Source organism: Larimichthys crocea, chromosome XV (assembly GCF_000972845.2).
Source record: "Larimichthys crocea isolate SSNF chromosome XV, L_crocea_2.0, whole genome shotgun sequence".
In the NCBI taxonomy this organism is placed as follows: Eukaryota; Metazoa; Chordata; class Actinopteri; family Sciaenidae; genus Larimichthys; species Larimichthys crocea.
Genome location: NC_040025.1, coordinates 229,869 through 241,773, shown reverse-complemented (window position 1 = coordinate 241,773; position 11,905 = coordinate 229,869). Strand labels below are relative to the sequence as shown.

At 40.8% G+C, this 11,905-nt stretch overlaps 1 protein-coding gene across 1 annotated transcript; it reads left to right on the top strand.

The window, feature by feature from the left end:
- Positions 1-769: 769 nt before the first annotated feature.
- Positions 770-10,581, top strand: xpc (xeroderma pigmentosum, complementation group C). The gene is made up of 14 exons (XM_019270847.2): positions 770-1,113; positions 2,788-3,177; positions 3,346-3,442; positions 4,120-4,204; positions 4,324-4,481; positions 4,630-4,750; positions 4,858-4,947; positions 5,335-6,195; positions 6,574-6,734; positions 7,909-7,990; positions 8,710-8,841; positions 9,000-9,169; positions 9,881-9,974; positions 10,181-10,581. Exons 1-14 carry the CDS (start codon positions 996-998, stop codon positions 10,502-10,504), a joined length of 2,883 nt encoding a protein of 960 aa, XP_019126392.2. The 5' UTR covers positions 770-995; the 3' UTR covers positions 10,505-10,581.
- Positions 10,582-11,905: the final 1,324 nt, after the last annotated feature.

The following is an 11,905-nucleotide window of genomic DNA, read 5'->3' as shown; positions in this document are numbered from 1 at the left end:
ATTCAAGGATTTAGCTTTCCATTCTTCCCACATTCAAGGCTTCCATTCAAGACAGCATGGTATGAATATTAACCTGAAATTTGCTTGAGGTAATCCATCACACTGAACTCCAGGTCCTGTTTTATTTATATCAAAGTTACATTATCATAATGTGGGGACACACATGAAAATGCAAATTTATTTTAAAAAAGTGGCGACAGGGGCCTGCTCAGGTGCTGGAAGGGGAGAAAAAAAAAAGTCTTTTGCATACATTTGAAATGATTTGCAGGAATGGAAACCATATATGATTAGATCAAACATATATCTGGTATGGCCTTTTAATGCCAGCTGTCTTTAATATAGTGGATCTCGAGTCTGGGGTTTTCCTGCTGTTCAACTCACTATTTATGCCACAATTCTTCAAATCTAAAAATAAACAGACCCTACTGCTGCCAGACGGTCATCAGCTCCTGTGTCTGTTTTATGAAACTCCATGAATGTAGCTGCAAAAACTGTCAAAGCTCAGGGTGACATTTTTAATATGAGGACCATGAGGAGCCTGAACAGACAATGGCTTCCTCAGCGGGTTACATGTAGCACAACAGCGCCCCCTGCGTCCTAAACGTGGTATTACATCGTTAAAAACACGGTTTGTATTTAAAGTTGCATTTCAGTTAAGATGGCAGCAGATATATGAAGTGTCAGCTTTGAACGTTTAAAAAAAGAGATTTTAAAAAAGTTTTAAAGAAGTTAAATTGTGCTGCTGCAATTATTATTAGCAGCGTGAGAAGGAGCGGAAGTGACGCCAGAGTCCTGCCCACCAAAACAAGCGGAGTGCAGGCTGCTGTGTTTATGAAAGCAGCTGAAGGAAATGTCGAATAACTCCAGCTTCTCTGCCTTTACACAGCAACATGCGGACACCAGAGACACTTCCGTCAGTCTAGTTTTTCCTCACGACGTTTGAAGAGAGTGGGTTTGATTTTGGAGAAGTTTAAAAATAGGGACAGAGAGTCAGCATGGCTAAACGAAGAGAGTGTGCAGAGACAGAGGCCGATACAAAGAAAGCGAAGCAGGTGCTGAAGGCGAAGAGCAGCGGAGCAAGAGCAACAACAGCGAGGAAGAAGAAAGATGCCGGTATGAAAAGTCACGATATTTACTAATGCATGTTTTAATAAATACAATAAACGATCATCTCTCTGTCTGCTGCAAAGGAAGTGTGTTTGTATCCAAAGAATGAATGAGATAACCTTGCTAAGTAGTGTTTATCTGTAAAGTGTGTGTGTGATTTTATTTGTGAGTTTATGAACAAAATAAAGTTGCTTTTTCGTTTGAGGAAGAATATACATGTATCCCACTAATTGCATCTTGTTAGACTGTTGGTACATGTTTGTAGGGTTATGAATTATAGCTGACTGACTGAGCCTACATAACTTATGCTGCTGAACTAGGTTCAGGGATCCAGATCAATGAGAGATGACAAATGTTACACAAAACCCCTTCAGACGTACAAAACAAGACATCCAACAATCTGGAATCATGAATCTGGACGACATTTTGTGAAATAACATAAATATATCATCGCAGTATAATATATTATATTATAATATAATATATAATATAATAGCCCCTAAGAACTGATCGACAATAGTGAATTACTGCCCGGCCCTATAGAGAGTTATTCAGTATATTAGGAGAGAATGCATTCATCGTACAATAATATCAATATGTGGTGTTCATCTTTGTAAGTGAAAGGGTCTTGATTGGTTAACATGCAAACATTTTGCTTCCTTGTGTGTTCATACATTTTGGCTGTTAATGTTTATGAGCAGTCAGAGTGCAGGTGCATGTACGGGTGATGTGGTTGGTTACTGAAGTGGATCTGCTGGCCCAGATACACAACTGTGCTCCAGTTCATCAGAACATGAAGCATTAAGTGTGTTTCTGAGAAAAAAATGGTTGTTTCTATAAGTGTGTGTGTGATCATGCGGCCATACATCTGCATACTGATTACAGTCATATGCTTTGAGCCATGCATTATTATCAGCCATGCGTGTTACATTTGTGTATCTTAAACCAGCTGGTCCGTCTTCCTCTTTTATTTGCTGTTTTGTTTTAATTTGAGTGTTTTTGTCTCTCCCTGCTCATGTCTCAAACATGCACACTTAGGCAATACTGTGTATTAATCAGTAAAGACACAGTAAGTACAGCAGCGGCATTATGCAAATGTGCTCTTTGTAGTGTGTTTCAACAGCATTATTATTTACACCAGGCTGGACTCACCATAAACAAAAGCGACTTATGGTCAACATGATTGGTAGCCTGTGTTTCATGCCTTTCATGATTGTGATTTATAAACTGGGACCGTAATTCACACAGACTGTTTTGCTTCCTGTTGTGAGGAGGACTTCAAGCACCACCGCCATTATTCTGTGTGATTTCTTTTGATTAATGTGCTTGTAATTGTGCTCATCTGTTTGGCTTTAATCTCATAGAAAATGATCTGTTTCTGAAAACAGCACCACTTTATTTTTTATAAAACAAGTTAACTTCTAAATGCCGCTCCGAGGTTCATGATATAAGATGCATTGCAGCGGCTGATGGGAGCAAGATGCTCTGTGATGGTGATCTCGTTTGTTTAGGGTGATTATACCTCTGTTTTCCATTAATGCGACTGAGATTTGTTGATTCTTAATTTAGCAGCTCCAATTTCACGACTGAAAACCAAACCAAATCCTTTTAAACTACTCAGCCTTAATAATTACTCTAACATAGCAGCTTAAAATCATTTCCTTCTGTCTCTCCTTCCAGGTAATGACATTACAGAGGAAGAGGAGAACCTTGAGAGGAAGGTCAAACCCAAACCGCGTTCCACCACAAAACGAGCAGCATCCACAACCTCCACTGCTGTTAAAACCAGTAAATACTTCCAGTCACCGGTGAAAGAGGAGGAGACTGACAGTGAGGATGACTTTGACATGGTGACCTCACCACCACGTGAACGTAAAGGCAAGGCGGCTAAGAAAACTGAGAAAGAAGAAAAAAAAGAGGAGGAGGAGGAGGACAGTGAGGAAGACTTTGACATGTTGACCTCACCTCCACGTACATGGAAGGCTAAGAAAACAGAGCAAGAAGAAGAGGAGGAGGAGGAGGAGGAGGAAGACAGTGATGAAGAGGAGGATGATTGGGAAGAAGTGGAAGGTAAAGTGAGGGAGGAGAAAAAAAACATGTTAGCTTGTGTAATATACATCAGCAATTCTTCTTAATTTTACATACCAAGGTGAGAAAGAGGTAGAGGTACTTCATAGAAGAAGTATTTCATAGTGGGTAACAGAAGTAATAAAATAATCAAGTATGTCTGTTGATCAGAGCTGACTGGGCCACTGGGTCCAGTTGAACCACCAGACCTCGTCCTGCCATCTCAGCCCGTTGAGATAGAGATTGAGACTCCAGAAGTCAGGAAAAAGTAAGTATATGTTTGTGCATGTGAAAGATTATTTTGAAATATCGTGAATTATTATTTCTATTTACAAAATAATTGCAATCAGTGTAATAAAAAATAAAATGGATAAAATAAAATGTCCTCTTCCTGAGAAGTTAGATACAGTATATAATCCATGAGGCATGTAATGAAAGATATGTAACTTGGTGATATTCAGTTGAGGCAAATGTTCTATCCATACTTTACAAATTACAGCCGTCCCTTTTTGTGTTTGTTTGTTAGTTTTTCTTTTTAATTAGTTTTCACTAGATTCATGCGCAGATATTCTAGTTGAGCAATATCCATCCCGGTGTAGCATTCACAAACATGCTCAGTCTTCTTCTCAGTCAGGCTTTCTAAGGTAGAACTTTTTTTTTTTCCCAGACTGGTTTTTGCATTTGGTTTTTCCAAAGCACTTCATCGTTCTTTGGACTGATTGACCACATAGAAACTTATTTTCTAATTCATCTTATTTCTGATTTGAGTTATTTTAAACCTGCAAACACATTACATCTTCATAGAACTTTGCTAATTCTCAAATCTAACTGCAAAAATACACTCAAACAGTCAGTGGGTCCAAGTTTGTATATATGTATTTGTGTGTAAGTTTACACTCTGGAGAAATGCTTGTTTTGCTCTAATTATAATTTCTCATTGGCCAGGAAAAAGAAGCAGGCAGAGTTTGAGATGTATCTGAGGCGGATGATGAACCGATACAAGAAGGATCTGCTGGAAGACACACACAAGGTGATGGCACACATATTGTAACCGCCTCTTCTCCTTTTCACTGTTTCTGAATCCTGTGTTTCATTTGAGGTCACCTCGGTGGAATTTTGGTCATTACAAACCTCTGATCGGTCTCTCAGGTCCACCTCATGTGTCTGATAGCCAGCGGGATGTTCCGCAACCGTCTGTGCAATGAACCAGACCTGCTGGCCATCACTCTGTCACTGCTGCCCACCCACTTTGGCTCGGTCGCTAAGGAACGCATCGACCAGAACTACCTCTCTGGACTGCTCAAATGGTGTGTGCTTGTGAAATATGAAATGTGGCATGTGTAGTGGTGGCTGAGTAATCAACATCCCCTTTGCAGTTATTATTAGCTTTGTGTAATCTCCACTGTATCTTTTATGTCCATTTTTCATCTCTCCCTCTCATCTCTGCCCTTCCAGGTTTAGAGCAACGTTCACCCTCAATCCTGATCTTTCCTATGAGGAGCGTCCAGATCTCCGGGCTCTGCTGGAGAGGCGGCTGGCCAGCCTATCAGCCAGAAACCACCAAGAGATGACTCATGTTGGTATTTTGGCAGAGGACTAGTCTACCTAATAGAATGAAAAAGAGCCTTTGAGTAAACATACAAAGGTAGAATAGATAAATTAATATGTTGTGTTTGTTTGCAGCTGTTCCTGCTGGTCCTGAGGTCCCTGCAGCTCTTCTGCCGATTGGTTCTTTCTTTGCAGCCGATTCCTCTCAAACTCCCATCAGCCAAGGTGCTGACAATCTGTTATTGAGTGCTTTAGAGGACACTGTTGTAATTACAGCAGCCATGCTTCAAGTCAAGTCAAGGACTGCAGTGAAAGTCGTATGAAATCACTATAATTAACATGCATGGCTTACTCTCATATTGAAAGTGTTGCTCTGGTATAGACAAATCTTGTAATTTTGAAATATGTACACATCTGACTCAAAGAGCATTGTGGTTAAATGTCAACAAAACAAGATTATTATTTGTGTGTTTAATAATGTTTCAGATGTAACAGAGGTAACTTACAGCTCAGAAGCAATCAACCTACAAAATGTACACGTGTTCCGACCATTACAGAATTCTTCTTGTTTTTAGTCTTTTAATCTAAATATTCTTTTTGTGCTTTCTCTAGGGCAAAACATCTGCTGGTGGCCCAGAAAAGAGCAGCACAAGCCAGGGAACCTCCAAGAACAGCCCCACTGAGCCGAAAGTTTCTCCTGGTACCAAGAGAACAGCAGGAAGGGAAAAGACCAGAGGAGACAGAGGAGGGAAGAAAGCAAAGAGGAAAGAAATCAATGAGGAGGAAGAGGAGAAGGCTGTAACGTCCGTGGGGCAGAGGCCAAAGAACTCGAAGCGCCGCAGCATTGCCTCAAAAGTCAGCTACAAGGAGGAGAGCAACAGCGAGGGGGAAAAAGAGGAGGAGGAGGGACTAAGTGATGAAGAGGAATATCAGGCGACCAGTGAGGAGGAGGACAGTGCAGAGTCAGACAGTGGGGCTAAATCTACAAAGATGAAACAGAAGAACAAAACCAAAGTATCCAACAGCAAGAGTACCGCAGCTCCAAAGAGAAGGAGTGGTGGAGGGAAAAAACAGGTAAAAGAGGAGGAAGAGGAGGGGGAGGAAGAGGAGGAAGAAAATAAAGGAGAAGGAAGACTGAGCAATGGAACAAAACGAAGAAGTGGGAAAAAGAAAGAGGGCCCTGGAGCGGACGTGTGGTTGGAGGTGTATGTGGAAAAAACTTCCTCCTGGATTTGCGTTGATGTGGAGCACGGTGTCGGGATGCCTCAGCTCTGCTCCCAGAATGCAACAGCGCCTGTGACGTATGTGATATCGGTGGACGGGAACGGGTTTCTCAAAGACCTGGGAAGGAAGTACGACCCAACCTGGATGACATCATCCAGGAAGAGGCGGGTGGATGAAGACTGGTGGGAGGATACGCTTGAACCGTTCCTGGGACCTGATGACGACAGGGACAAACAGGAGGACAAGGAGGTGAGACAGACTTATTAGCATAGAGCATTGGACAGATGATCTCAATCAAACACATGGATGTTTTTACTCTTTTCATTCGTCATATAATTCATAAGGGGAGTAATAAACTAGACCTGGTATTCCAATCTAATTACTGTATAAATAGTAAAAATGATGGAGAGAAGGTCACATGTTTGGTATTCAAGTCAGTGACAGTGGTGAAAAAAGAAGTATAAAAGTTATAGTCTCATCCAAAGCATGGAAATGTGATTTTCTTGCCCACTGAAAGTGAAATTTTGAATTCAGTAATTTTCAGTAAAATACATTATTGGTGAGCAAAGAGTTTTTATTTTCCTCACAACTGATTTAACACTTGTCCACACTGTGTTCGCCACCCAGCTCGAGAACAAGCTGCTGAACAAACCGCTGCCAGTCTCAGTGGGGGAGTATAAGAACCACCCGCTGTACGCCTTAAAGAGACACCTGCTGAAATATGAAGCTATCTACCCTCCAACAGCCACTGTACTGGGATACTGCAGAGGAGAGCCGGTCTACTCCAGGTCAGTAATAAATGACTTCTTAAGATGCACCGATGACACACTTTGTAGACACGCTAGTTTATTGTGTGAATGCTGATTTGTAGCACACTCTGGAAGGGAAACTAGCAGAGCTCTTATTTGTCGTGAAGTCACCGGCTGTGCTCCAGTTCAGCGGATGGATTCTCCTTAGTCCACATCACAAAAACAAACACAAACAGGTCGATAAGGCCTGTCCCCAATTCAAAAGCAACACCAAATGTGTGAGAAATGCAGTCTTGTTTGGTCTGAATTTGGAAAACACAGCAACCCTCAGGATCCCACAGGGCATTTGTATATGACAGGGTGTTTTAAGCAAGTTTCTATGGTTTCACATGAATTTTTAATCACTGACATGATGTCCGTGATTAATTTAAAGAAGCAGACCAACAAAAAATAATGTCATTGCAAATTGTACTGCCACTCATACTGTTAACTTGGACATCATGAAGGTTGTCCCACTTTACTGCTGGTGTTTACACCTTCTCACTCACTCAATTGTGACGCCCTGGTCATAAACTTGAAAATATTTAACTTGAATGCAGTATGAGTTTTGTTCTCTGGGAAGTTAGACCAGCTCCTAGTGTGAGAAGGAGCAGGTTAAGTTTGATCTTCTGGTCCTCTCGAAGACACATTTAGACCCATTTATTGGGTCAAAAATCCTACTCTGATATTCTTACCATAACCAATCTCACTCTTCATGTTTAAACCTAAACAACTCAACCAACAAAGGCGACGAGTAATAGTTGGTCAGAGGCACGGGGGTTATGCTTTTGCAATACTAGGATTCAGAAATTACTGGATGGTTGAGTTGGAAGAACTGAATTGAGACGCAACGTTGACCTGCTGTGTCCCTCAGCGTCCCCCTGGTGGTGCTATTTGATTACTTAAACTGTTTTGTACTTGAAGCTGTGGCGTTCACCTGCAGATAGTGATCTACCAGCTGTGGGTTACATCAATTTGTTATGCACTGTTCACACACAGAGTGAACATGCATGTTCATTTGTTTTTGTTTATTAGTTTGTTTTTTAATTACTGAGTCTGCTATGGGGTTAAGCCATGAGTGAGAACATAAATTCTTGACCGAGTAAGAATTTTTGTATAATTAATAAAATGTGTCTTGTTATTCTTATCATGTGTAAATGTTCTTTCTCCACAGGGATTGTGTGCACACCCTCCACTCCAAAGACACATGGCTGAAAGAAGCACGAACTGTCAGACTAGGAGAGGAGCCATACAAGGTGAGAGAGAGATTACTGTTTGTTTTTCTACTTTTTTCTCTGTTTATTCCATCATTTCTCTTCTTTTAGTTTGCATCTGTGTTTATTTGTGTTTTTTGTTCCCCTCTAACATAATCCCACATGAGTCTCTGCTTAAATTAGATCAAGAGGTTTTTTTTTTTTTTTGCATGATGCATGACAAAAAAAGAGGAACAAAGTCACGAACAGTTAACGTCAAAATGGAAACGTTGTTATAATCTGTTCATTTAAATGTAAATCAACACTGATGTTCACATAACCACCAAACACAGTGTGAACAGAGTTAACCACCACTTTTCTATCGTAGATTCCTTCATAAGTTTAAAGTGGATAATGTCTGCTTGATTTGAGCTGTGAAAATGACAGTGTGTGATTTGTAGGCAAATCATTGAGCGTTCAAAAGAGCAAAGTTTACCTCGCCACAGATTCAAGAAGAAACATACTTGTTTTTCTCCAGTGGAGCTACAAACTTTTTCATGGGAATTTTCAGAAATGTAGTTCATGATGACTACTGTTATCTCTTACAGAACACAACACTCACTGTAGATGTCACTGGGGTAAACTGTACAGCAGAGCACAGATAGTTTTGCCTCTGGTTCTAAAACTTGACTGCATGACTTTATGATAAAAAGCTAGCCGTACATATCTGATCTGAACTGAGTAAATGTGTATAAACATGCCGTTGTGTCACTCTCTCTCAGATGGTGAAGGGCTTCTCTAATCGTTCCCGTAAGGCCAGGATGGTGTCTGAGCAGAAAGACCAGAATGACCTACCTCTGTTTGGAGAATGGCAGACTGAAGAGTACCAGCCGCCTTTAGCTGTGGATGGAAAGGTAACTGTCTTTGTGGACTAGGATGACAGGAACTATGGTCAATGTAGCAGCAAATATTAGGATAAAACAGAGAAAATGTAAAGAAGAAATCAAATGATAAATTCACATCAATAGTTACCAAAGCTCCGAGTTTTAAAACAGTATTTTTCCCCCTTCAGATTCCCCGTAACGACTACGGTAATGTCTACCTGTTTAAGCCCTGTATGTTACCGGTGGGCTGTGTTCACCTCAGGCTACCCAACCTGCACCGTGTAGCCAGAAAGCTGGACATCGATGCTGCTCCTGCAGTCACCGGCTTCGACTTCCACGGAGGATACTCGCATGCTGTGTAAGACAACACTGATAGCTGCTGGGATAGGATCGGTTTAGCACAATTGCAGTCACAGTTGCACTGCATTCATTGTCTCTCACTTCTTGTTTTTTATTGATTGTGATTGTAACAGTTGCTTTTAGCTGATGTATGACATTTTCTATCCCCGGTGAGGACACAGAATCACATTTACATCATTATTTCATACTAAATATCCTGAAAAAAGATGTTAAGTGTTTGTGTGCAAAGAAATAGTGACCTACATACCCGTATCTGCTTTAATATTCTGTCTAGCTCTAAAGTTCATTGTTGCCTATGGGTTGTGTTGCTCTTTTTTATGTCAAAGGTAGGTCAGATGCTCTCTAGATTTAGCAGTATTGTTGTCAGTGAACAAATTTGCCATGCCATTATTTTGTTTTGAGTTACACATTGTAAAAACTGCTGTGCAGATTTGGGGTTTTCTTGTTGTTGTTTTTTTTGCTGCTGCCTACGTTTCCACTTCTTCATTCTTTCTCGTTCTTCTCCAGAGTAGAAATTCTTCACTGTAGACATTTGCATAGTATGTTGTGAATATTTAAAATCAGCCAAACACCCCAAAACCTGCATATTGTGAAATCTACTCTCAGGGCATTTATAGTTTCCTCTACTCCTGAAGAGAGTCAAAATGCAGATGCTATGAAAACATGTTAAATGTAGGGTAAAAGTAAATAATTTCTGTGTGTGTTTCAGGACTGACGGTTACATTGTGTGTGAGGAGCACGAGGAGATTCTTCGAGCCGCCTGGGTGGAAGAACAAGAGCTTCAGAAGCAGAAGGAGAAAGAGGTGATTGTGTGTGTGTGTGTGTGTGTGTGTGTGTGTGTGTGTGTGTGAAAAAGTCTGCTCATTGAGTCGAAGTTCAGTTTGAGTGACTTTGCAAGACTGATTTTGCAGTGATGGTGAGAACTTTCAAGTTAAGACAAAACCTGTTACTTAAAACATATTTGATACCAAAACACCACATCATCATTTTTTTCTGTTCCACTTTCCAGAAAAGAGAAAAGAGGGTGACTTCCAACTGGGCTCTGCTGGTGAAGGGGCTCCTAATCAGAGAAAAACTTAAACAGCGCTATGGCAAAAAGAGCCAGGGCCTCGCTCAAGAAGAGGAGACTGGTGGGCTTTCGTCTGATGAGGAGGCGGTTGAGGGTGGAAGTCCTGGTGCTAAAACTGCGTCTGAAACTCTAGCCATGTCCTGGCCCCAGAACAGACAAGCAGAGGAGGATGGTGGGAGCGTCAGTGGGCTGAAGAAGAAGACGACGACAAAACGGGAAAAGAAAGGACAAGAGAAACATCTGTTCCCCTTTGAGAAAGTGTGATGACGGAGATCCAAAAACTACACTAGTTTAGTTAAATCAAGGTTGATTACACTCAGCTCTAAAAAGAAAAAAAAAAGCACTTGGCTGACTGCTCCTGAATATTACTCTGGAAGATGTTCTCATACCTTCTTAGTAAGATAAAGTGTTTCCCTTGGGTGGAACAAATTTGCAAGTTTGGTAAACACTGGAACATTTGGCTGTAACTCTATAAGCAGGAGATGGAAGACAGAGCGAAGACAGGAGGAAGAGAGAAGAGAGCAGTCTCTCTACTGATTGATCTGTTGCTTCCAGTGGTGATAATGCATGCATTTAACCTGCCCTGTCTCCACCATCAGTGTGTACATTCCCATTAGCTCATATGCTGTATTTGTTTTTTGTATGAGAGCTTAAGGTAACACACATGGTAAATATCAGATCCATTGTGGAGAGCTTGGGTTGTCTTGGAGAGAACAAATTATGAATGTGAGAACAGGGAAGTGTCCTTACAGTTTCACGTGTGTTTAACGTGACATGAAGACACACTGCTCAGCATTATACCTGACTCCTGTGACACTGAAAACTGTGAAGTTTTCAGTCTGTGTGCTCCAAAACTTGACCAGTGCAGTGCTGGATCGAGCCAGGAGGGCGTTGTTTCCATTGAACAGCACACAAAACAGCAGATGTAGAACTGAACTGTTGAACTGATGGCCTGTATGGCAGGTAAACAGCGCTACAAACCAACAACACTACAAATAACACGAGCTAATTAATATTTCTTTTGGCTTGTATTGACTGAATTGGGAAAAACTGCCAACGCTTCAAAAATGTGAAACGATCTCCGCTGCCAGTTCCTGTTTCATTTTATCACACTCGACATAAGACGGTTTCCACAACCCGCCATTGTTATTGACTTCACTATGCAACCTGACACTATGAAAACAGAAACTTGTACTGATGTTGTAAAGTGAAAACGTTGTATCTCCCAGTTGTCACATTTTCAGTTATATTTTTAGCTCTGCTACTGTGCTGTGTGCAGTCATGTTGACCATGTAAACTCTCGAGGTTTAAACCTGAAAATCTCCTGAACTGATGTTGTTAAATTATTTCTTACCTCACACACTCCCATTTAGATTTTTTTTCACAGATACTACACCTCCACCTTTTTTTTATTTCCCTGTTAGGCTGCAACACCCCTGAAGGTTCACTTGTTTCTGCTGTATTCTGTCACATTCAGCTTCATTATCTCTTTCACACTTATGTCACTGTTTCACATCTTGTGTTCATACACAGCACATGACTGCTGGATGTAAAATAGTAAACTGATTTTGTATGTAAAGTATTTTCATAAGAAATGTTTAAATACAAGTTAAAAGCAATGACCAAAATGAATGTTGTAGTCTTTTGTGCGTGTGTCTACATTTA